This window comes from Salminus brasiliensis, chromosome 22 (genome assembly GCF_030463535.1).
Source record: "Salminus brasiliensis chromosome 22, fSalBra1.hap2, whole genome shotgun sequence".
Lineage (NCBI taxonomy): Eukaryota > Metazoa > Chordata > Actinopteri > Characiformes > Bryconidae > Salminus > Salminus brasiliensis.
Window position 1 is genome coordinate 9,531,934 of NC_132899.1, and position 26,550 is coordinate 9,558,483.

General features: G+C 41.9%; 1 protein-coding gene across 1 annotated transcript in view; it reads left to right on the plus strand.

Annotated features, from left to right (window-relative positions):
• mpp7a (MAGUK p55 scaffold protein 7a) overlaps positions 1-26,324 on the plus strand; it is a 105,037-nt gene extending 78,713 nt beyond the window's left edge. Inside the window, exons 11-15 of the mRNA XM_072668080.1 lie at positions 6,328-6,408; positions 9,376-9,469; positions 13,429-13,537; positions 16,449-16,592; positions 24,278-26,324. Of these exons, the coding sequence (XP_072524181.1) occupies positions 6,328-6,408; positions 9,376-9,469; positions 13,429-13,537; positions 16,449-16,592; positions 24,278-24,457 (608 nt within the window). The 3' untranslated portion in view covers positions 24,458-26,324. The remainder of the gene's footprint in view (positions 1-6,327; positions 6,409-9,375; positions 9,470-13,428; positions 13,538-16,448; positions 16,593-24,277) is intronic.
• The last annotated feature ends 226 nt before the right edge of the window (positions 26,325-26,550 follow it).

Below are 26,550 nucleotides of genomic sequence, written 5' to 3' on the forward strand. Positions count from 1 at the left end.
CCTGTATTCCCAGCAAACACCATATTGACTTCATGAATGTCTCTAGTTATGTCCATCAGACTGAAGGTTTTTCCATAATGAAGAGCTTGTTATTTAAAGTCATGTCAAACCTAACAGGGTTTTAGTTGGGGTTTCAGTCTGTACAGTGCAGTGCCTGAAGCTAATAATGAGACTAGAGTTCTCTATTGAAGACTCACGACTCACATGGAGCAACTTTTGAAAACCCCTTATCCCTTAAGTATCATCAGAGATGAAGAATAGGGCTACAAAGGGTTCTACCACAGAAAGAAAAAACTTTTTGGTCCTATAAAGAATCATTTATATAGCTGTGAGTATGAAGACCCTTTTAAATGCTGACATTAACAATTACAGGAAAATGTTATATCTGATCACTCCTAATATTGCTTAATTTTGTTCAAAATAGATTTAATATCTATAAAGATTTCTTTGAGAGAAACCTTTAAAAGATTGCATTTATGGGAGGAGCTAATCTTAGTAGTCTCTTGAAAATTCATTATTTTGGTGGTCCATATAGCATTAACAATAGGGCGGCTAGCATGTAAAGATTTGTAACTTATTTGACTGCACTACATGAATTATAGAGTAATAATTCATGCACTACATGAATTATAGAGTAAACTGCAATAAAATACAACCTGGAATCCATTTACTAATTTCATTTCATTTACTAATGTGTTAGAAGTGTGGTATTTTTGCACTTGTCCCAAGTACACAAGTCCGCACCAACGGCCGATCCTTAGTAAAGGTAAGGGTGCACATATTTGTCACTGTACAGTGTCCTCCGCATTTAACCCATCTGTGGTAGTGAACACACACACACACACACACACACACACACACACACACACACACACACACACACACACTAGTGCACTAGTAAACTAGGGGCAGTGAGTACACACACACCCAGAGCGGTGGGCAGCCAACTCCAGCGCCCGGGGGCAGCCAACTCCAGCAGAGGGGTAAACAGTGGCAGCGTGCCAAGCCCAGGAATTGAACCCACAACCCTGTTATCGATAGCCCGGCGCTCTAACCGCTGAGCCACCACTGCCCCTTATTGGGTGGGGGGGCTTATCACTGGTTTGTGCACATTTTTGCTAAATGGTAGGACATGGGTTCATCCGTATTTTGCTTTCTCTATTTTCCTTGGATACAAACACTCAAGCAGAGAAGAACAGCGCTTTCTGAAGTCATGGCATTTTACCATGCAGGAACACCTGCAAACAAGGTGCCATTCTCTTAGGCAAAGGTATTTAGCCATGCAGGTGATAAGTCAAAGCGGTCACTTGACGCGAACCCCAGAGCACTTATTTCTGAAGGACCATAGTTCAGTTTAGAGCCACTCTCGGGCTCAAAGACAGCTTTCACACTTAAGCAAAAGTACCAATAGCTCAGTCCAGAAAAGTCCAGAAAAAGCGCTAGTGTGCAAACACCCCTTAAACACTCTGGATCATTGCTATAGAACTTTCTGAACTTCCACGGGTCATTCAGAAAGTGACCGTAATTTGAAGGGTAGCGTCTATAGGTCAGGTTCACGCTGATGGAGGTGTAGCGCGGCGGCCCCCCAACATTCATTCAGCTAAGCGTCAGCGCTACTCAAACCCGAGTGCATATGCTCTGCTCTCTGCTTGGCCTGGAAGTTATTAAGCGTCTGCTTTTAAAGACCTCCTTCTCCTAATGAGAGCTCTAATCAACACTGACACTTTTACTGCTGCTGCAACCTGCACCAGAGAGAAAGCCCATGCACAGATATGAGCACACACACACATACACGCATACACTTCCAGCCCAGCAAGACATCAGACACTTGTTAGCGAGACAAATGCGTCAAACTAGCACACATCGAACCCACACACTCACACAGTTTCAATTGAAAAACAATTACTGAAGCATGTTCCTGTGTTATTAGGCATGTTTTGTATATAGTAAAAAGGTTAGCCGCTGTTTAGCGGTCATTAAAACACTACAATATAAATTCAGCAAAAAGGAAACTGAACAATACACAAAGAGACGTCCATTAGGCTTTCAGACGCTCTTCGTGCCAGAGCAGTCCTATTCTGCTCTCTGTAGACTATTTTTACACAGGGAGATCTGGCAGACTGTCCGCTACCTCAGATAGGCCTTCCACTCAGTTATTTAGGCCCATTGAGACTGCAGCGTGCGGCCATAGATCAGCAGCAGTGTAAGCTTCTGCGTAGATGAATGATCGAGAGCCTGGAGCCCCCTCTAATACACCCAAGAAAGAGGGAGTGAAACGCAGTGGGAGCAGCACCCGTCCATCATCCCAGCAACCAGCTCCTGATGTGAGCCTGGAAGTCAGTGGACTGGAGGGGGGTGTGTCAGGAGATTAACGTCTGTGGAAACCACAGCACTAGTGGAAGTGTGTTTGAGTGTGTTTCCTTCAGGTGGCTCTGAGATATGGCTAATAGGAAATGTGAATTACTACGCCTTGTATTCCTTCCCACCTATATCAACACTGGGACCTAGATGCAAACACATTGCTCGCTTACACAGAAACACATGCACTTTTTTTTCACACACACTTTTTTAACTTGCATTCCACTCACATGACTCTCCGGCATCTCAAACAGAGCATCCACATTTCTCAGTGACTAAAAAACGAGTGCCTTGTGTATCTGAAGGCCTTCCATTCTTGTATATTTTTCCCCTACAACACTCTTAAGAAATCCTGACTCCTGAGCTTAGCCATTCTTCTACACTGATCAGCCATATCCTGAGATGAGGTGGAAAAACCTTGATTATCTTAATCTACAGTAGCATCTGTCAAGGGGTGGATATATTAGGCAGCCAGTGAACAGTTACTAAAGGTGATGTTTTAAAAGCAGGAAAAATCTGCATAAAGATCTGACCCACTTTGACGAGAACAAAATTGTGATGGCTGGATGATTGGCTGGTCTTGTGGGGTCTTTCTGGTATGCAGAGGTCAGTACCTGCTAAAAGTAGTCCCAGACAGGACAACCGGTGAAGTAGCGACAGGGTCATTGGCACCAAAGGCTCATTGACCTGCTGCTAACATTTTGGGGCCAGATAAGACAGTTCACATTCAAGGTCTTGTGGTGTCCACAATGTATACCCGTATCATACTATAGCAAACATCATTGGTTTCCTGATAATTGATAAAGTCTATAGTTTAAGCAAAATGGGTTCTATATAGTACAGATGTGGGTCTCTTTAACCTGTAACTGTAGTGGAACCCGTTTTGGAGTCCTTTGGAGCAAATAACCATTTAAAATAGTTTACATGGTTCTGTAGAAACCCTGGAAGGACCCCTAGTCTTCAAACCTTCTGGAATCATCATTGAAAGTGTGTCTCTGGTATTTAAACCTTCTTGAGACTACTTTAACACCACAGTCAAGAGCAGCGGGATGTACTTACAAACTGCCGTAATGATTGGGTAACTTCAAACGTCTGATTTCTCGTAGCTTTTTGTTTATCTCCTTTCCTTTCCTTATTTGCCTTCATATCTGTTCCTATCCTTTATTTGACCTCCCTCCACCCTCCCCCTCTCTCTCTTTTTCATTCTGTACCTCTACTTCTTTTTTTCCTGCCTTTCCATGTGGGAATAAAAGATGGATAGCTGTCTTGTTTGTCGCTTACTGAGAATCAAGGTTTGGATTCGAGGGGTGTTGTATAAGAGCCATATTCAGTCAATACACATGTTTTTTGTGTTAGATGTGTGAGGGGGCAGGCTTGTCCGACTCCTCCTTAAAGATGTTTATATGATTATTGCAAAATATTTGGGATCCTTTCTGACTTTCTGGCTTTTTGTAAGAATTCATAGAAGCTCGGCAAGCGATTTAGGCCAAGACCTAGAGCTGGAATGTCTTATTAAGTTTCTATGTACTCTGCCGAACTCGTTAACAGGGTAAGAGATGCCCACAGCCAAGTTGGAAACACAGCTCACGGTGTCCAGTTATACAATGAGCGCTAGTTCTTTTAAGATTGCCGTGAATGCATACCTCCATTAAAATGAAAGCACTAATTACCATTGATTTCCTGATATGAATGCAGTTTTTAACTTATTAATATGTGCCTTTTTATCTTTAATTTCAGTAATGCATGTCATTATATCATCCATGATGTATTATTTATCTCACCAGCAAACCAATATATCGGTCGAGCCTTAATAAAAAAATTTAGAAGGCAGCGAAGCCTAGAAATAGGAAGGAATGATGGTAGACTGAACATCCGTCATTGACTCTTGTCCACACTGTTAAAAAAACAGCTCTGTAGTCAGATGGGTTTAGATGCCTCCTCTAACCCTACTGCCAGAAGAGGGGGGTTATAAATAGACAGTATGAAGACAGTCAGACAGACAGATGGACAGAGATAGGAGTTTAAAAGAGAGAATGGTAACAGGAGCAGGAAAAGAGACTCTAATTAGCCCATCTTGTTTTGCGCTCAGAGCGCAGAATTGGTAGAGCAGTCAGCATCAGTTTGGCACTCTCTTCTCTCTACTTTTCTCTCGCTCCATCACTCCATCCTTCCCCGTCTTGCTCCGTCGTTCTGTCCCCACCCTCTGGCTGCAGCAGAGCTGTGATGAGAAAGGCAGCCGTCCACAGAGACTCCAGCCTGTGCGGGGCAGCAGAACAGAGGTGGCCGCTGGCAGGGTTTAAGGCCTTGAGAAGCCTGTCAATCTGAGCTGCTGACAGCATAGTACACGTGTCTGTGTGTGTGTTAGGGCTAGAGTTTGCATATTCTTAACACTGACATAGTAGAAGACTTGACCCATGCATCCTCTTCTTCCAGACCAGTCCCAGACGATTCAGATGAGTTTCTGTTTTGGTTCTGGTTCTGGCGTTCAGTGAAGGCTGATCTTTTCATTAAGGAATCATCAGGTGTTCTGTTTGTATGTGCTCTGCCGAGTTTGTTAACACAGCATAAGAGATGCCCATAAGAGGTTTTTGGTTACTGCTTGTTAAAATCATTCAGTTTTATCAGAGATATGATAAATGGGCTCAGGCTCAGAGTGGCTCGGCAGTCTGCGCTACCACTATGGGCCAGGGGTCACAAGTTCAAATCTCGAGCCATGCCACTTTGCCATCCGCAGCCAGAGTCGAAGAGAGCACAATTGGCTGTGCTAGACGGCACTCTCTCCCCTCATCAGATTTGAAGCAATGTTGGCCGGCAGAGGCACCTGTTAGCTGGTGCTGTGGAGCCAGGGACCCAACGCATTCCTCTGAACATATCAGCTGCCTAGCAATGGCTCATCAGTTTTCGAAAAGAGACTATGGCTGGTTTCACATGTATCAGAGGAGACCTATTAAAAGGAAAGCCTTATAGATGAGTTGCGAGTATCCCTATCCCTATAAAGTCAATATGTCACTGTGTAATTGCAATATAGTATGTGTCAGTGTTGTGCTGTCCTGCCGGCTAGTGTTTTTTGTTGTTTTTTTTTTTTTTCTTCTAACTGTAGATGCATTGTCCATACTGGTCTAGTGTATTTACCATTTTACCAAAATTATGTTAATTCTCCATTGACCTGTAATTAGCAGAATGGCATCTTTATTATTGCTACTCCGAGCTACTCCTGCTGACTGCACTATGTAATTCTGGTGAAGCATCTGTCAACTTGTCAACAGATGTGTACAGTATGTCCTTTAGGCTTTGAACAATGCACAAAATACATATCCTGACTGTAATGGATGCCCAAGAGCAAGAAATACCATTTTAATGACTAGTATAAACAGAATCCCATCAAAGTAGATCCAGATACTATCCGGAAACTAAACGCATGTTATTGCCAGGTCAAATTATATGAAACTTTGTTCTGACGGTGACCTAAGTTTATTTAGCACTTTCCTCAGGTTGAACTCTAAAGGCCATTGGCTACTGATGACTGCAGCTTCGTTGGTGGATGGTCAGTATAAAAGTAAAAAGCTACATGACTCACTATCCCATCACAGTCCTGCTGGAAGTTTCAGAAGTTCACCTTTGGGGAACTTTAACAAAGTACATGTTTTTATGCGTCGCCAGGCATCCATTGCCCCTCAGTTCTTTTCAGTCTTTGCAGTAGAGAGGTGTGTTTCTGATGGACACCAAAATGCCCTGTTGGCTTTAGCATGTCTGCTTACTCCTCCCAGCAGGACAGAACTTTGAGAGTTGTCTCTGGATGTCCTGACTAATGGTTTATTCTAGGACTCGAGCCCAACATGGTGATGACTGCATGAGTGATGCTGTTTTAATGACGGCCTGTTTCTCTCTTTTTCTTTTTATTCTCTCTCTCTCTCTCTCTCTCTCTCTCTCTCTCTCTCTCTCTCTCTCTCTCTCTCACGCGTTCTGCAGGTCCTACAGGAGTGGGTTTGAATGAACTGAAGAGGAAGCTTTTAATATCTGACCCGCAGCACTTCAGTGTCACCATCCCTCGTAAGTCTTCACCTAGTCTCTGTGAGTGTTTGAGAGAGTGAGAGACAGGGAGAGGGAGAGCATGCTTTTTTTCTCCTGCAGTCTCTCGCTCCAGTACTTGATAAGTCTACAGGAATGAAGGAACGGAGAAAGCTTTTTCAGGCACGAAAAAGGACGTCTCCGACTTCGGTCCTGACCAGTCTCCCACTCTCTCTTTCTCTTTCTCTTTCTCTTTCTCTCTCTCTCTCTCTCTCTCTCTCTCTCTCTCTCTCTCTCTCTCTCTCTCTCTCTCTCTCTCTCTTTCTCTCCCCTCTCTCTCTCTCTTTCTCTCTCTCTTGGGTCTCTCTTGCTTTCTACTCATGATCTCTCGCTCTCTCCCTCACTCGTTTCCTCAGCATCTAGGCACACATTCTTCAGGGAAATGCATCAGAGCAGACATGTTGGGACAAATGAATTGGGCTGTGATTTATGTATTTAAACAGGCTGCCTGCACCGAGCAATAGCATATTTAAAGAAGACAGAAAGAGAGAGAGAGGGCGCGAGAGAGAGAGAGAGATGGAGGGGAAAAAAGGGGGAGTAGGAGTAAGGGGTGGCCAAAAAGCCGAGACTGTTGATAGAATTGGGGGATGTTTGTTACGCTGAGTTTGGCTGTAATAGATGTGTCTGATTCTGACTCTGACACTTTGAAATGCCACTGGTATTAAAACCCCATCCAGAGCTTTTTGCCTTAATGCTGCCTAATTGCTCACAAATGTGACCTCTGCATTTGTCTGTATTATATGGCCCGGCTTGCGTTCACAACTTACACAGGATTTAAATTAAGGAGATGGATTCTTGGAAAGTTTACTTTTTTTTTTTATTCCTTTCTTTCTTTTTTTGCCCCCCCCCCTTTTTTTTCTAATGCTGCCAGCTCTCCTGCTCCAAATATTTAACACTTGCCATTTGTTCGGATTGGTGAAAAAAAACATTAAATGTCGTTTGATTTTTGTGGGTTCTTTTTTTTTTTACTTTACTTCAAGCACTTATTGTACATCCAGACTTCCCCTTGCTGGAACATGTGGTCAGACTGAGCAGTAACAGCGGTGAAACTGCAAAAAAGTGATTAGTCAAGAGGAAGAGGACATTTGGAGTTCTTGCCAGCCTGACAGCTTTTTTCCGTGATTGCTGAATGAATGTCACATTTATTAAACTGCACCAAAACCATTTCCTCCGTTCAGAGTCTGTGTGTTTAATGGAGCACCAGACTATCAGAGTGGGCATTAGCAGGGTTATCACTAAGTCTCTCATTCCTGTGGTGTGCTGTTCTAACCACACTGACCGGTACCCTCTACCTCTTCTCTCTCGGTTTGTCTTCCAGTCTTTGTTTCTTTCTTAGTTTCATTTCTTTCTTCCTTTTCCTGTTTTTCTCTTTCTTTCCTTCCTTCTTTCTTTCTCTCTGTTTTTAATTCTGTTTTACCTTTTTTCGATTTTTTCCCCTCTTTGTTCTTAATTTCTTCTTCTCTTTAATTCAGTCATTCTTCTTTCCTCCTGTGTTTCTTTTGTTCCCTCTCGTTCTTTCTTACTTACTTTTTACTTTTTCTTTGTTTTTACCTTTTTTTTCCCTTTTATCTTTTTTCTTCCTTCCCTTCTTTGTCTTAAATATTCTTTTTCTTCCTTATCTCTTCTACTTTGATGTCCATCTTTTTGTTGTTCCTTTTTTTTCTTTCTCTTTTTCCTTTTCTTCCTTTTTGTTTCACTGTTTTTGTTTTTGTTTTTACACTGTTTCATTTTGTTTTTCTTTCTTTTTATGTTTCTCTCTTTTTGTCTTTTTCTTTCTTTAATCTCATCAGTTGTCTTTCTTTTAGCCTTTCATCCTTTATTTTTCCTTTTTATTGCACCTCTGCCCCTCCCCTTTTCTGACTCTCTCTTTCTCTCTCCCGTGTTTGCATGTGTTCAGTAGATCATTTTGAGACTTATCTTTTCTCAGTCGGGATTGTGATAAATTAGGCGTGTCCTCACTCAGTGAGCTCTGCTGACCACTGTCACATAAAGTGACCCACTCATCACTTGAGAGGCACAGGGATAAATGATGGGCATCAGATAAAGTGGAGTCAGCGGTTGGCTTCAGGCTTGGAGGAGTGGGCTAGTTACTGAGGTGGAAGACATTGAGTGAGTCTTCCTCCCTGTAAAGCTTGCGGTTTTCTCTCTTTCTCTTAATGTAAAACACACACTGTAAACGCTGGAGAGGCTTTGGCTTTGCTGGAGCCTGTTGTAAATGAAAAGATGATGGTACAGTACGAGTACGGGGGATAAGAGGAGAGGGCTGAGTTACAGTGAAGCAGAGAGATGGAAGGATTGAATCAGGAGGGAGCGATGCGAGAGAGGGGCAGAAAGGAAGGGGTTGGAAAGACGGAGAATCCTGGCACTCAGCTTGTTGGAACAGTGATAAAACTTTAATAGTTTGTTTTGGAGCCACCATTCGGCCAATTTGTCTGAGGGGTGTACTGCTGCAACCTCTGACCTCTCCGGCTCTCGTAAAACACGCCGCAGCGGGCCTCCGCACAGCAACCTTTGACCCCTGCTAAACGGGTTGGTGCCACGCTGGCCGGTCCGGCACGCGTGGCCCGATTTAACAAGCTGTACTTTACAGCCAAGCAAACACAGGGGCAGGACTTAATGAAAGTCAGAGGGAGCGCAGTTCTGCTGCTGGTTCCGTACCTGTCTGTTAGCAGAACCACAGTGTTCTTACTGCTCTGTAAAAACATTAGGAAAGGCACTAGCTGTGCTCATAGACCTATAATGCAGTGTGTAAGTGCCTGATATGGACCCTATAGCTGTGATACAGTGCTTGACTGAGTGTGTGTTTCAGAGTGTGGAACTTATCCGCAGCAGCAGTGGGACTTGAGCCATTTGACCAATGTGGAGGGGGCTGTAATTGAATCCCTCAGCTTGTCCTTCTCTCTTTCTACCTATCTCTCACTTCTGCTCCCATTTTGTCCTCATTTACAGACACCTCTCGACCGAAGAGAAGCCAGGAGAGTGACGGTGTGGAGTATCACTTCATCTCTAAACACCTGTTTGAAACAGACATCCACAACAATAAGTAAGTTGCTGTACCTGCTGAACCAGCCAATTCAGAAAACTGATCAAATTTACATTTTGTGTAGGACTCCTTAGACAGAAAGTAATTAAATTGCTTAAACAATGAAATTTACTTGAATCAACATGGTAAAAAAAAATACAATGAATAAACTCACTTATTACATTATTTTGGAGCATTTCTATTGGTCCATGTATCCTAAAACGTTTACTCAATAAAAAGAAAAACTGCCAGATTTACATCATGTCAAGTGAAAAATGTTGAAAATGGAGATACAAGGTTTTGAGTGAAAGCAGCTATGTATATTCTTATAGGGCCAACAAGGGTTTAGCTCCACCCATTTATATCACATTAAAGTTGTAAGGAGTGTTTTAGGTTCTACTGCTTTTTGCATGAGTCACAATACAGGGCAGCCAATCAAAACACAGATCATTTATATACATCAGTCTTCTATTAGGCACAATAACAGAAACAGTCTGTTCTAAAGGATAGATTAAGGGATATGATATATAGAGTAAACATTAATTTTGTTTGTGTTTTATTAAATATAACCATAAAAGTAAACCTTCAACAAACAAAAAATATAATGAGCCCTATAAATTCTCCATTATCCAATTAAGTATTTAGTCATTTTTTAAAAAAGATTATTTATGGTTTGTTATCGTGACTCCATTGTTGAGTCAGTTGTAGTGTTTGGCCTTTTAATTAATTGTATTAATATTAGATTATTCAGTTTCTAATGTAATTAATATTGGCAGCACTTATACTTATTTATGATTAGTCTGCGTTATGCACATCCTTAAAGAAGCTATGACTGATATCCACAAGGTTTGTTCGTGTTTGTGCTTAGTGTTTTTCCATTTTTCAGTTTTATTTAGTGTGTGTGTGTGTGTGTGTGTGTGTGTGTGTGTGTTATAGGATCATTTTAGTATTATTCTCATATATTTCGGTATTTGTAAGTGAGAGTGAGAGACTGCTGACAAGTGGGGTGTTCCACTGTCTCTGTGTTTGTGTGTCTGTGTGCTTGAGCATGTGCGTGTGACTAGACTGCTTGTGCCCTGTGGTTCACGAGCCCTGATCCGTATGGATGGCCCGTTGATGGATGTTTTTCCACAGCCTCTCATCAGAGAATAAGACAGCACCGCAGGAAAGTGGATAGAATGTCACTTTGCCTGCACTGTTGGCCTTCGGAACTGTTTTTAGGCTGCTGTGTGGTGGAAAATGACATACAAAGGTTTTGTAGTCATTTGTAGTGAACATTAAAAAGAGTGTAAATCAGAACTCTGCGTATACAGAGAGAAGGAACTGCAGTGCAAGAGAACGAAGAGGTGAAACAGAGGAGGCGAGAGAAAAGGAGAGGGCAGCCCGACAGCGAAGGCAGAAAATGTCTGTATGTGTGTCTGATCATTGTCCACAGTCGTGCATGACAGTGGGAGACGCTCATTCTCATGCGAGGAGCAAGTGACATCGGCATTCCCAAGGAAAACCCTGCAATGGCCTAAAAACGGATTACCCCAAATTAACCCGAAACCACAGACACAGCCTCCACCCCGACATCCAATCTAAACGCAACCCTTCAGGACAACAAACACCACAGAACTCAAAACTCATTTAGCAGGCCTGCCTTAAATGAGCTTCCCAGAAAACAGGCACTTGAGAAATTCTCGGTTACCGTAAATGTCAAATTAACAGTAAAGAACCGCTTTTTAGCGCCCAGCAAAATGGGCTTGCCATGTCATTGTTGGACTTTGACGATGTGGTGTCCAAGAAACCTCTGAAAATCACTCTGGATTTGTGCTGTCTGCAAAAAGAGAACAAACACACTCTAAAACAGTCATTTAAAAAAGAACAAAACTGGAATTGGAGCTCAGTTACGTTGGATTTCATACAATGAAGATCCAGGGGGACGACATGTCCCTTATTAAAGATGTTATTCTTTAGTAAGAATGCAGTGAAACTCCATTTGTGGGTCAGCAAGTTCTTTTTGAACTACAAAGCTTGATTGAGAAATAACTGGTCTCCACAAGCCTTCATTCTCCATTAGCCACACTGGCAGTCATTCACTTACATAACTGACTATTAGCTTATTATAAGGCTTTAACTCTCAAAACCCTGGTACTTTACTTGCTTACCTTCCCATGTAATTTGATTGCTTTGCAGTTCCTAAAATTGCAACAGGAAACTGAGGATGCACTGTTTCACTCTTGCTATCCCGGTTAAGTCCTGGTAAACAGGATGTGATGTCCACAGCATGAATGAGAAACAAGTCCTTCGTTGCTAAATAACGTGCAAACTACAGCCTTTCTGGCACGTTACCAGGAATTGTACTAGGTATCATTTAGGTAAATTCACATGTGATGCCTACTTGTTTATTTACTGTTAAATTCCCACATAAAGGTACAATGTCCACAAACGATGCTGCCCATCAATAACTGACAAACTATATGGACGAAAGTCCAATACAAAAGGGACACTTGCTCATTCAGTGTTCCTTCTGAAACAAGGCTATTAAAAATGTTTATCTTGCTTTTGTTGGAGTAACTGTCTCTACTGTCTAGGAAAGGCTTGCTGCTAGATTTTGGAGGAGCATTGCTGTAAGGATTATACGAGAGTGTTGGTGAGGTCAGGATGTTGGATGATCACCTCCCCAACTCATCCCAAAAGTACTGGATGGAGCACCATCATTCCAAAGAACACATTCCACTGCTTCACAGCTCCATAGCTCCACAGCTCAATGCTGGGGGGCTTTATACCCCTCTAGCCCATGCCTGGCATTAGGCATGGCACCAATAGGTTCATATTTGGACATATGGTGTATTCGTAAGTGACTTGTTTTGCATATATTTGTTAAAATTAAGTTTAAGTCTGAACACAGCTTGCAATGATTGGTTTGATGCTGTCACAGCACTCTTAGCAGTTACTGCTAAGCTAGCAAAGAGCAGTTGCTCACCTGTATTACTGCTATACAGACAGGACTGTCTAAGCATTTAGACTCAACCTTTGCAATGAGCACAGAAACCGTTATGTAGACAAATATAAGCTAATTCCAGGAAGCTCCATCTCAACACTGTAATACTTACATTTCACTCTTAAAATAATAGTTTAATAATAGTTTCTGCTTTTCAGCCAGTACAGCACTTTTTACCTGGAACTACTGAAGTTCAGTGTGACAGGGTTCATATTAGTAAGGTCCTGCTGATGATGAACCATGGGGTCTCGAGGCCTGGCAGAGAAAATCACTGCATTTGAATGAATTTGAAGGGTTTCTCTCTTAGCGCTTCTAGTGGTATTGGAGCTCCATGAACTCCAGCTCCCCACCCCACACCCTGTCATGCATGCTTACAGTGTCCTGTAGAAAATTAAACATGTTAAATTACGGCTCCAAGTTTATTTTATTTATTTTTTTTTAAGAGTGACTTTGTCGCGTTGCGTAACTGAACGTTAGCTCTTTCACTACAGCATTCCACGTAAGGGTTTGTCATTGAGAAATTCTTTCCACATTCGTCGTCTCCAAGCTATTTCTCTTTCTACCTATCAGCTAAAAATACGCACTGGTGTTCTGTGACATTGATCAGAAGGAGAGGGAGACAGAAGGGGAATAAGAATGTGGTGGAAAAGTGTTTGTTTGCCTTTGCCTACTCAGGAAGCGGTATTACTCCAGCCTTTGGCATTTGGGGCTGCCTGTGCTTTGGGGAGACAGGTGTTACTGATTTAAAGTGTAACAGAAGATTATATAAAGGGCCGATGTGCCAGAGTGTCTGGAATAGTGCTGCGCTGAAGAATGTGAGCGCTGGTGAGCCTATGGAGGATTTCTAAGCAGGCTTCACTCTGAGCACATCTCTCAGGGCTTGTCTGAGCCCTCTGCGACACTGCCAGTTCATTATGTGTCTATTGAGTTCTATCAGCAGACCTCTATTAGACCCCCATCTATTAACTGTATAATCTTTCTGTCTCTGTCTCAGGTTCATTGAACATGGTGAGTATAAGGGGAATTACTACGGGACGAGCGTGGACTCTGTTCGATCCGTTCTAGCCAAAAACAAGGTGTGCCTTCTGGATGTGCAGCCCCATGTAAGTAACACACACATGCATTTTTTAATATCCAGTGATGATATTTCTCTCCTTTGTTCCACACTTGGCAGACTCTCTTCCTTCTCCACTCACTCATCTATCTTCCCTCTTTCTTTCTTTCTCTCTTCATCCCTTCTCACACCGCTGTGGTCCCACATTCCTCCACATTCCTCCTCCTGACGCTCAAACTGGCTGTTCCTCAGATCAGAGCATTATGCCACACACACACACTCACAGAGAGAGAACCGTGTCTGTAGAGCCAGAATGAGGCAAAGATCTAACGTCAGCGCAAAGGGCTGGCCTTCATCCTTTTGCTCAGATAGAGCAGATGAGCTGATATTCAGTATACCGGCCAATTTCCAAGACTAGTATCTGTGTCAAAAAATATAAAGTGGTATTATAAGAGCTCTACCATCTGTTCATATTCAGTGTAAATGTCAAAATCGGGTCCTACAGCAGCAGCGTTCTTACAGAAAGGCTTGATTAGCATGGCTTGTAGAGTCAGGTTGGCAGGCATGCTGGCATCTTGACCAACAAGCAAGAAATCCACGTAATCTAATACAAAATTTATATGTCTCCTGCTTGCTGGCAAGAGAACCTTCTGGCACCAAAAAGACAATGTTTACCTTCGACAGTGCCAGCACTGTACCGCAGGAGCTTAGTTGGCCTTGCCCTGCCTTCTTTTTTCATATACGCTCAACGCTGCCAGAATGAAGGTAAGGTTCAGACTGCACTTAAATCCGATTTCAGTTGATTATTAGCTAATAAGTCACCTGTAATACATGCCCATTGTGAAGCAGTTAACCTTTTATTGGGCTTGCAGAGCCGTTCTTACAGCTAAGCTTACACATCCTGACTGAAAAATGAAATTTCCCAGAATCCTATGCTCCCATCCGAGTTGCTCTCTTTCAAACTGCTGAGATCCTGATTGTAGGACCTATTGTAGTTTCTTGGGGAAATATTCTGCCTGTGTGTATGGCTCACTTTAGGCAGGTCCAAGCTCACGTTGTGGTAGGGGAGATCAAATAAAGGGTACATGTGCCCAAAAAGCATCAAATGTTCGTCTACTACGTGTTTTATTACTCTATGAAACCATAGTCAGTTCAGTTTGTTTGCATCACATACACTCAGTTTAACCAATAACTGCTAGGTAAAATTGAGCATGTCACTGGAAACAGCCCTTCAGTATTTCTGGACAAAAAATAAAAAAGATAAACAAGGCAGTGATATTAAATGTTTGCAAAAGCAGTGTAAAAAGGAAAAAGACAGAGTTTAAGTCAGAGTTTCTTATTTGTTGGATCTATATGGAAGTGGTCGTATTTTGCTTAAACTATTGCTTAAACGCTGCCCAGCGGTTTTCAGTGGTACTACTTCATTCTGTCCGTGTCTGTAAGCTTTCAGGAAACATGAATACAAAATGAACGCAGATTACAGACTGAAGTTTCCATCGATATCCTTCTCCATATTTAATATTGAGCATAAATGAGCCTTAAGGTGTAATAAGCCAATCAGTACAGTCTTAGCATTAAAGCAAGGATAGCAGCTGTTACTGCCAGATTGTTCTGTTCTGTTTACTTCTGTCAAAATGACACCAAAGGGAACTTTTCACTGTAGTAAAAATGCTGGCAAGACCAAATTATTTTAGAGAAACCTGTAAGTTTTTTTTTTGGAAAATGGAATATGAGGTTTGTGACAGTTAATAATCCCTACACCTTCAAGTTAGAACTCCACTGGTATCCTTTATGGCACTTCAACAACCTATTTAATGAATCATACCAGACACACCCAATTGATGTACAACATCAGATATTCTGATTACAAGGACATTCATTGTGCCCTACATAACTGTGCTTAACAAGACACTATTCCCTAACTCTTTATATTCCATGATTACTTTGCATTTCCTGTGTGTGTCGAGTTTTACATGAGTGGAAACTTTGATAGCACTGTGTTTTAGAGGCTGAACTGAGATTAGACCTGATTCTCTGTGCTCTTATTACAATTGTTTAAACTTTATCTCATTTACATGGACCTTTATTTCACCAAGCCATCTGCCTTTGACCAATGAGCCGCCCAGGAGGGCAAAATGACCGAACTGCACATTGCAAGGTGATGAAAGTGTGCTATTAATATTCTGCAGTAAATCTTTGAAATATTGCGGCTGCAAAAACACCAGAATCAGGCACGCTGACCCGCACCCACAAAATGGGTAAAACATGAAGTTTCTTAAAACACGTATTTTGTCGATGCCACAACCCTTCCCAGACACAGGAAGTCCACGCTGTGCCAGAGTCGTTCTTCAGCTTTCACATTAGCCCGTCCAAACCTTTACAACAGTATCTATGTCATCGTGCTCCCAGTGCACTTCAGAGCGTGTCTCGCTGGACCCGAAGCCCAGCCAGACCAGCGTGAGTCTGGCCACACACACTGGGCTTTGGTGGTCCATGACTGTTTCTTGTCTCTATCTGAGAGACAGAGAGTAAGAGTGAGGGGAAAGGAACAGTGCCAGTGGTTCTGTTAGCTGTCTGCTTCAGCCAACTTTACAAATCTGTTTTCCTCTCTCTCCTCTGTTCTTTTTTTTTTTTTTTAAACTGGGTGTCTCTTATTTTCTCACTGACCTCGGACTCTTTGGGTTCAGAGACTCAGGTTTGATGAAACAAGATGAAAGTAATTAGGATCGTCTATAGCGTTTCCTCCCGTCCCAATGTCATATCAGTTCAGCTCAGTGTGTGAGATCTGCTTTGTTATGTTTGAAAATGTAATAGTGACTAAGATCAATAATGTAGACGAGGATCAGTATCAAGTAAGATTATGATGGTGTGATTGATGGTGTTTTGATGGCTTGCGTTCTTTTATTTTTTTGTTTTTATGTCTTTCTTTCTCTGACCTTTGTCTTTTTTTCTGTTGACAGACACTGAAGCATCTTCGTACAGCTGAGTTTAAACCCTTTGTGGTCTTTGTGAAGCCGCCGGCCATTGAGCGTTTGAGAGAGACCAGAAAGAACGCTAAAATTATTTCAGGCAAAGACGACAAGGGCTCGTCTAAACCCTTCACGGTAAGATCCACGACCAACACGTTGCACTTATCCAGAGCGACTTAGAAAAGTGCTTCGCCATTTATCCAAGAATAACCTCAGCTAGTTTGAATAGACTAAAAATTCTAAAATATCTCTTAAGTTTAGACACTACTAAACACAAGTCAATATGGAGACCATAGTACATGTGTACAGGTGCATGTTTGTGGTTTTTCTTACACTTAAAAAGTGTTTGAGTTTTTATAATTTGTAAATCATCACTGTCTCATGAAAACCTTTGCTTTCAATAGTAGTGAGTGGAAAAAGAGCTAATTCCAAGTCATTTTTGAAGCATTTCTATTTGTCCAGTAATCATAAAACTGAGGCTCAATGTAATGGGACAATGGCCACCAACTGTTCTACTTTAATGCAGCTGTAACAGCAAATGCATTACCAGTATTTTTTGTGTAACTACACACTTATTACAGTCACTTAAAGCCGCATTTTGATATGCAGAATTTTTTGTATAATACTAAACGTGGGTGTTAAGTGAAGCATTGATATATAGAAATTTGATAAAAAAAAAATACTCTCATCAATAATACATTAGACCACACTGAGAACAATCTGGGTGTAGTCTTGTTATTCTAATAAACACATAACATTGAGACAGGAAAGCTCAGGACCACCAAATCTACATCGAGAGAAGAGCAATACTGGTGAAATACAGCAGGTATTTATTAAACATTGTAAAAACACACTGGTAGCCCTGAGGTCCCAGATTAACTTACTAATACAAAATATTAAGCAAAATATAATTCTATTATATAATATAATTTTATTAATTAAAAAAGATCAGTTAAATTGAGGTCAATTTATAAATATTTCTTAGTGTGCAGTGAGCCCAACTGCTTAATAAAAGGTGATTCCACAGTTTAGAAATGCAGCCCTTGACAAAACAGCAGTATTTCTCTTTAGGAACAGTGTTTTCAACAGACAGAGCTCAGAATCTAAAACGACTCCCAAACTTAATATCCACATTATGCCAACTTGATTAATTCCAGAAAAAGGGAACTGATATATAGAGTTGTGTTGCTATTTTACTGTATATATTAGCCATGGTTTATGTAATTGATGAAAGGTATTTGCAGAAGACTAGAATCTATGAATCTAAGGTCTGTGAGAGCACGCACATCCAGAGCAGTGGGCAGCCACCTCAGCACCTGGGGAGGCACTGTTCCTTCGCTTCCACACCCCTGCTTCCTGCTGATCCAGGGGATTGAACTGGTGACCTACTGGTCTCAAGCCACCAAATTCTCTACATTGCTATGGAATGGAAAAGACCATACTTCAGCAGAAATTCTCTAAAATTGATAGAAAACTGATAGGTTCGTCAGTTGCAGGCAAAAGGTCCTAGGCCCCCCATAGCTTACTTTTTGTCATTTTTTGTGTGGGGCCAATCAAACACATCCACTTCACTCCCACAGTCTGTTGGACAAGTCCTGTATACACGGGTAATTGCGTGTGTGTGCATGCGTGCTCTTGTGTGTGTGTGTGTGTGTGTGTGTGTGTGTGTGTGTGTGTGTGTGTGTGTTTGTGTCAGCCTCCCCTGAAGCAGTAACGTGATATAAGACTGAGCTCATGCTTCACCTGCAGGAGTGCGCTCAAAGGAGACACACATGAAACCAATTAGCGCATGTACCTTACTGTTTTGTGTGTGTGCATGTGTGTGTGTGTTTCAGCAAGCGTGTGTGTGTATAGAAGTGTGCATGAGGGTGTGAATTAGTAGGCAGTCTAATAGCTTTCACAGACTACAGTTCTAGCATATATATCTTGCGGAGAAGCTGCGCTTGAGCCAAACCCCGGTCACTGCGGGACACCCTGACCCAGGCAGCCTGACCCCTCCACACGTCTGGCTGTCACCGTGGAGACGTTCCACGTGCCGGTGTTGAAGGTCGTCCTTAAACGTTGTTAAGTGCTTTAAAAATCACCATGCAGGTGTGCTCACATTAGCTCAGCAACCCAGCCTTCACTCCTCCACACGGGTCCGTATCTCTCTTCCTGTCTCACACACATATATATACACACACACACACACACACACACACACACACAGCAGCCATTTACACAAGCAAGGCTCTGGAAAGGGTCGGTTTGTATACAGGGGTTTTCTGCAGCCACTTTGCTGTGTTTGGTTTGACTGAAGCTGCAGTGTGAAAATGATTAGTGCTGTGTTTATTAGTCCTCAATCTGTTCCTGCACCTTCACAGGATCAACTGCCAAAGCATAAATAATCACACTTACACATACACATACACACACAGTCCCTCTGCACAGTTTAGTACACTGAAAGGCATAATATTCCCTGTGAGACGTACACTTGCACTCATACCAAAAATGTTATTGCAACTGTAGCTAAAAGCTTTGAAGAATTCAATTCAGTTCAAATGTATTTATATAGCATTTTTTTAGCTATTGTCATAAGAGATCCAAATATGAGCCTCTCTTAAACAAGCCAGTGGAAACAGTTTAAGAGGAACAAACCTTGAGAGGAACTAAGACTCCCAAAAGGAAGAGATCTAGAGAGGATCCAAGTCTCCCCCTGATCAACAGGAACAAAGACGCACCCTGATCACAAGGGAGAAACCTTGACAGGAACCAAGAATCTCCCAAATCAAGAGGAAGAAACCCTGAGAGGGGAAAAATAGGCTAGGTGGTGTTTGCTAACCTCGCAAAATGCTTCCTAGCTGACCCCTCAATCTGTCAAGTCAGATTTATTTGTATAGCTTTTTACAACTGTTGTCGTCACAAAGCAGCTTTACACAATTAGTAATTAGTAAAAGACAGAAAAAAAGAAATAACGTAAGAAGACATGAAGGATCCAAGACCCCCAGTGAGCAGCCAACGGCGACAGTGGCAAGGAAAAACTCCCTCAGACCTGGAGGAAGAAACCTTGGGAGGAACCAAGACTTAGAAGGGGGACCAGACCCATCTTCCTCTGATCAGAACTATTAATAAATTATTGATAAGTAGCAGAACTTAATATAGACAGTGATATAGGCAGTGATGGTCAGAGTAATGGTAGTTAATAGTGGTAATATTAATAGTGGCAGATTTAGGTCCATTTAGGTTTTAACATGGTCTAATCTTTAATCTGTCACCAGGCCCTTGTGTAGTTTAATCTGTCACCAGGCCCACTGTAAAATAATGTGGATATGGCACTGCTTCAAGCATACCTTGGCTGCTCAACTTCTTAAAGGCAAGAGGTCAATTGTGTTTGATGTTGAATGTAAATCAAAAATGGAAATGAATAAAAATGACCTGTAAGCACTGACGATGTAGTTACTGTCGTCACACACGATTGTGAGTTAAGTGTAGAAATGGGTGCTGTAATGCCATGTATAACACTCTCAGACGTTCTGTCTAGCTTTGAGACGATTCAAAGCTAGAGATGATTCCTGGGTACTACAGTGAACACATAAATGGGACCTGGAGCCAAACCAGCCCTTTTTTTTTAATGCAGTGTCAGGTACACTTTATATGGATCGAGGAAATACAGTTTTCCATCAAGTGCCTGAAAGGCTCTGAGATAATCAGACATTCTGATGATTTAGGCAAGAACTTGAGAGAGAAAGGATGGAAAAAAGCCTGTAGTGAGCATACACTGTATGGACAAAAGTATTGGGACACCTGCTCATTCGTTGTTGTTTCTGAAATCAAGGAAATTAAAAAGAGTTTATCCTGCTTTTGTTGGAGTTACTTTCTCTCATCTCCAGGGAAGGCTAATAGAATACATTTTGGAGCATTGCTGTGAACATTGGGTGCAAGAGGTTCATGATGTTCTGCTCCAGCGTGTCCTATTCTGTTGGTATTACTTCTCTGCAGGGACTAGACGTGTTCCGTCCTTTATTCCATAGAGATAGATAGGGAGGCAGAGAAAGAGGCAGAGCTGGATATATGGCTGCACTCTTAAATCTAACCACATAACATGCCTTTGTTTGATGACCTGTAAGCACTGACGATGTAGTTACTGCCGTCACACGCGATTGTGAGTTAAGTGTAGAAATGGGTGCTGTAATGCCATGTATAACACTCTCAGACGTTCTATCTAGCTTTGAGACGATTCAAAGCTAGAGATGATTCCTGGGTACTACAGAGTATTGTGGTACCAAGATGTTGGCAGCAGATCCTTAAAGTCCTGTAAGTTGTGAGGTGGGGCCTCCGTGGATCACATTAGTGAGTCTTTGGTACCCATGATCTCATCGCAGGTTTACCGATTGTCCTTTTGCTAGGTACTGACCACTGCATACCAGGAAAACCTCCACAGGACCTGCCTGATGTTTTGGCAATGTTCTGACTCAGTCGCTCCGCTATCGCAATTTGGCTCTTGTCAGAGTCCCAGGCTCAGATTCTTATGCTTGCCAAATTTTCCCGCTTTTAACACATCACCTTCAAGAACTGACTGTTCAGTTACTACCTAATATATCTGGACCCCTGACAGATGCCACTGTAGATGATGATGATGATGATGATGATGATGATCAATGTGTTGTGCTATTCAAATCAGTGTTGCTAATGTTATGGCTGATCTGTGTACTGTGTACTGACGGAACACAAGTCCTTATAGGCGTTAGCATAGTATAGGTAATAGCAGCCAAAAGGAGTGTCCAGCCCTGTGGCTGCTTTCAACAAATCAGACTCTCAGGAACTCCACAGTTCCCCACCGATCAGTAACGCTGCCTTATAGACGCTGACAGTGTTAAAAGCACACACATCCTTCCTATTATTGGAATGAAAGAAAAACCTTGTTTGATGAAAATGTCACCGACATATTTTATCCTGGCTTTCACCATATTTCTTTTCCTGAGAAATGTCTGCGCTGGTCTGCTAGAGCGATAAAGTCTCTTAGCTCTGGGACTGACACTGACTCCACCAAACAGTCCTCTCATTGTTTCAGTGTTGCCAGACCTCTGCTATATTGTTCTACCTTTAGTTTCTCCTGTATAACACTGACTGTAATCTATCTTTCTCTGTAGCTTTCATTTCTCTTCTCAAAAATAATGATTGTGAAAATCCTGAAGTGTAATAAAAGTGTCATCAGACATAGACAGGCAAAGTAAGTCATAAATATGTTTCATTGTCTGATATTTAAAACACTAAAGTGACTCAAACCAAAGCAGGAGAAATGCTACTCCCTTTTCCCCTCTCCTGCGATGGTCTGTGGTCTCCAGGGTATCAGGGTTGCAGTGGCTTTGCTTGGGGAACATACAAATGAGACCTGGAGCCAAACCAGCCCTTTTTTTTAATGCAGTGTCAGGTACACTTTATATGGATCGAGGAAATACAGTTTTCCATCAAGTGCCTGAAAGGCTCTGAGATAATCAGACATTCTGATGATTTAGGCAAGAACTTGAGAGAGAAAGGATGGAAAAAAGCCTGTAGTGAGCATACACTGTAAGGACAAAAGTATTGGGACACCTGCTCATTCGTTGTTGTTTCTGAAATCAAGGAAATTAAAAAGAGTTTATCCTGCTTTTGTTGGAGTTACTTTCTCTCATCTCCAGGGAAGGCTAATAGAATACATTTTGGAGCATTGCTGTGAACATTGGGTGCAAGAGGTTCATGATGTTCTGCTCCAGCGTGTCCTATTCTGTTGGCAGTACTTCTCTGCAGGGACTAGACGAGTTCCGTCCTTTATTCCATAGAGAAAGAAAGGGAGGCAGAGAAAGAGGCAGAGCTTGATATATGGCTGCACTCTTAAATCTAACCACATACCATGCCTTTGTTTACAGCTTTGCAAGCATGCAGCACTTTTCTTGATGCTGTGTTGGCAAAATGAATAACTGTCTGTTTAAATGTCCACAGTGCAGGTTTACCATTACTCTTTATGTCCTTGGCAGGATGCAGCCTCGCATCTGATCTGTGGCTCTAGGGTTTTTGTGCACTAAAAATTTGTTCTAAATCAGTCAAGCCGCTCAAACCATGCCATGTTCTCTCAGACTAACACTGAAACCTAGTCTCCACCACACAAACACTAAAGTCAGGTCCACAAGCCCAGAGGGGGCAAAGGCCATACGCTCAAGGAAGGACACCAGCAATAAACAGTTTTCTGGGGGGGAAAAAAACACCAAGTGTGTGATTGGCACGTACACTATGCCCAAATGTTTGTGGACACCCCTTCTAATGAATGCATTTAGTTTTGCCAGTAGTTTAATGCCAGGTGTGGACTTGAGGGGTAAAAAGCCCCCGAGCATTAAGCTGTGCAGCAGTGGAACTGTGTTCTCTGGATGATTTGTTCTCCATCCAAACGTTTTTGGGATGAGTTGGGGAGTTGGGAATGAGGTGGGGTGGTGATCATTCAACATCCTGACCTCACTAATGCTCCTTTTGCTGCATGCAATCAAATCCTCACAGCAGTGTGCCACAATCTAGTAGAAAGTTTTCTCTGGACAGTAGAGGCAGTTAAAAAAGTTGATTTCAGAAGAAATGAATGAGCAGGTGTCTCAGTACTTATGCCCATATAGTGTATGTCTTTTGAGACGCCATATTCAAATCTTCTTGATTCTATAAGCGATGTTGGCCAGCACAGGCATCTGTTAGCTGGAGCCAGAGACCCTCTGCTTTCCTCCGAGCATGTCTGCTCCCCGGGATTGCCGCTTTGGTGGCCGTTCGAACAGAGGCAGGAGATGTGTGTTAAGTCTTTACCCTTCTAGTGTCGGGAGCATTGCTAATGTCTGAACATAAAAATGTAAATAAAAATGACTAATTACTACAAATGGAGTTATTCACACACTAGTATTGTGTCTATGAGAGTTAATAACGTGAAAACAGATGCTGTAATGCCATTAACACTTTCTGTCCTTATTTTCAGAGGTGATCTACACTGATGTTTACTACAGTAAATATACAGTACATTACTACAGCAAATATACACTACATTACTACAAACCATAACAGTAGTACCACCTGCCTTATATTGAGTAGGCCACTCTTGTGCTGCCACAGTAGATCTGGCCTTCCAAGACATGGACTTCCCAGGACTTCTTAAGGCGTCCTGTGGCATCTGGCACCAAGACGTTTGCAGCATGTGTTAAGTCCTTACCCTCCGGTGTCTGGAGCATTGTTAGTGCTAGGGGGAGCTACGAACGGCTGGGTTAATTGACAGTACCAAATTCAAGTTCCAAAAACAAAAAGCTACAAAAAAATGATTAAGCTCATCCTAACCTCCTGGAATTGTTCCTTACTGTCTGCCACTGTGTGAGCAGGATGGCACATTTTGTATGCGCGGGTCATAGCTGGTTTAATGTGGTTTTGAATATTATACATTCAGATGTGCGGCTGTGTAAAAGTGTGGTGAGCCTCATCACTTCATCACCACTCATTTCAACTGTTTCAGATCCAGACCTCAGACTATAATAACTATATAGGACTGCTCGCCACTTCACCAAAACATCAGATATCACTGTTATCCTTTATATATCCTTTATATATCCAGCACTAGCAGATTGTTTTGCTTTTCTGCCTTTTAAGCAACTTTTATTGAAGATAAAATATGGCTTTTTATTCTGAGAGTGTCCATGAAAATTCCATGGTTCAACGCCTGCCCAGATTAGAATCTGGGAACGCCATTTGATTATTAGTTTGTCCTGGAGTGGGAACATTTTTCACAGTCGGATGTAGAATATTGTGCTGATTTGCTTATTTTTTGTTTGTTTGTTGTTGATTAGGAGGAGGACTTCCAGGAGATGATCAGTGCAGCCCAGCTGATGGAGAACCAGTACGGTCACCTCTTTGAAAAAGTCATCATCAATGACGACTTGTCGGCTGCCTTCAGCGAGTTGAAGCTGGTCCTGAGGAAGGTGGAGACAGAGACTCAGTGGGTCCCTATCAGCTGGACACACTCATGAAGAACAGCACACGAATGGAGAATGAGGGAGAAGGATACAAAAACAGAACAAAAAGAAATAAGACAAAAGGGAAGAACTTTGTAATCTGTGATTGCTGACCGAGCTTTCTTTTAGCTTAAATCTGGTGGTGGGGATGGCTTTCAGGGTATTTTAACGGATCTCTGACGGTTTATGGGCTCCTGCGACTCTAAAGGAAAGAATTATAGGTTTGTTTTTGTTTGTACTTGGTCAACATAGCTGGACTGGACTGGACTGTCTAATTACACTCGAACGTCATCAGACTTTTAGCAGCCTTTCGTGCACGCCTGACTGCCAGTCAAGTGGTTGAGCGGCACTGGCCACTCCGTGGTGTAATTTTAACATTAGTTTATAGAAACCAAAGGGATGATTATTATTTTTCTGCGGTCAGTGTACTTTTTTGTATTGAAGAGCTTAGATGTGAAATTTGGGAAAGTACAAACAGTTTGGCCTTTCAAGTCTTAAGCTGGTCTCATTGGGGGAAGCTTTTTGAAGCACAAACCCCCATGAGCTGCGATGTTAATACAAGGTTGACAAAACATTTACACAGAACATTGATGAATTACCTTCAGGGGGGGCTGTGTAGTTATATTTAATTAGAAAATTAATATATTTTACTATTTTTCTGGGATTTATAAGGGTTTTTATACACACAAACTTTATCGTACTTGTCCGTATTTAAACAAACAAAAAAAAGGCTTAGAACATTACTTCAGACTTTTTTTTGCAGCATGATGCCTAATAATGATGATCAAATGAGAACCCCATCAGAATCAAATGGATATCATGGACCGGGGATATTTTAATATCTAACCTTCTGACTGATTCTCTCCCTTTTCTCTTACTTTCTGAGAGAACTGTTTAATTTGACTCTTGCATATAAGGTTTTACTGATTTTAATGCCAGAAACGTGTTCAAGGCAAGTACATAAACAAGAGGACAATTGAGGAGAACTGTAGCCTCTGTAAGTCCTTGTAATGTCTGTTGAGGTAAAGAGATCAGGATGTATCACAAATATGGTTCTATAAGCAAACCAGTTGAGCAAAATGCCCCTTAAAATGTTCCTGGTCAGCATTGGCCCATTACCTGAAGAAAGCATGATAGTGGTATGAAAGAGCTTGGCCAGGCTCCACGTGGCTCAGCGATCTGTTACACTACCACTATGGCCCAGGGGTTGTGAGTTCGAATCCCAAGCCATATTGCTTTGCAATCAGCAGCCGGAGTCTGGAAGGGCAGAATTGGCTGTACTCTCTTCCCTCCATCCTTTTTAACCAATATCTGCAGGCATAGGCATCTGTTAGCTGGTGCGGTGAAGCTGCGGACCTGACGCTTTCCTCTGAGCGTGTTGGCTGCCTGGCAATGCTGCACCTGTGGCAGTTCGTGAAAAAGCAGTTGCTGGCTTTAATTCAGTAAACAAAAATGATAAAATGGGAGTTTGCATTGCCGTACTGGCATGAAGTAAAAGTCTAAGGCCCTAAAACCACTTCAACAGATACATCTCAAAGAAAAACTCTGGAGAGGCCTTAGTTCAGGTTGAGATTGGCTTCATCTCAGCATTATTCTGTATACTTTCAATTTTTCCCATTTGTTTTGGTTTTACTCTTACTACTTTTTTTATTTTTAATCTTCCTTTTACACTTTTGACTCTGGGTTGCACTCATCTTATTTCTTCTGCTTCCACGTCTTAATTGAATTATTTTGATGGAACATTCCAGCTGAATGTGTTATGTATTCTTGCCTTTATCACTAAGGGACACTGGTATCTTTTCTGTACTCTCACAGCTCAGAATCATCTCTTATAATTAAATTCAGAAACGAACAACAAAATCCATTAAACTCCTTATTCTTACACACTGTCTGTCTAAGCATCACACATTTTTGTTTTTTGCTATAAAAATTATTTAATTAAGCAAAAACTTTTTTGAAATGAAAATGTTAACCTTGTTTCCACCATCTACTAGTTAGCAACAGCTTGGCAGACTAAATGCAACTTAACGAGTGTTCCAACCTACCTCTATACACAGTACTGTGCAGAAGTTGTAGGCACCTAGGCACATCATTTCACTCTGCAATGA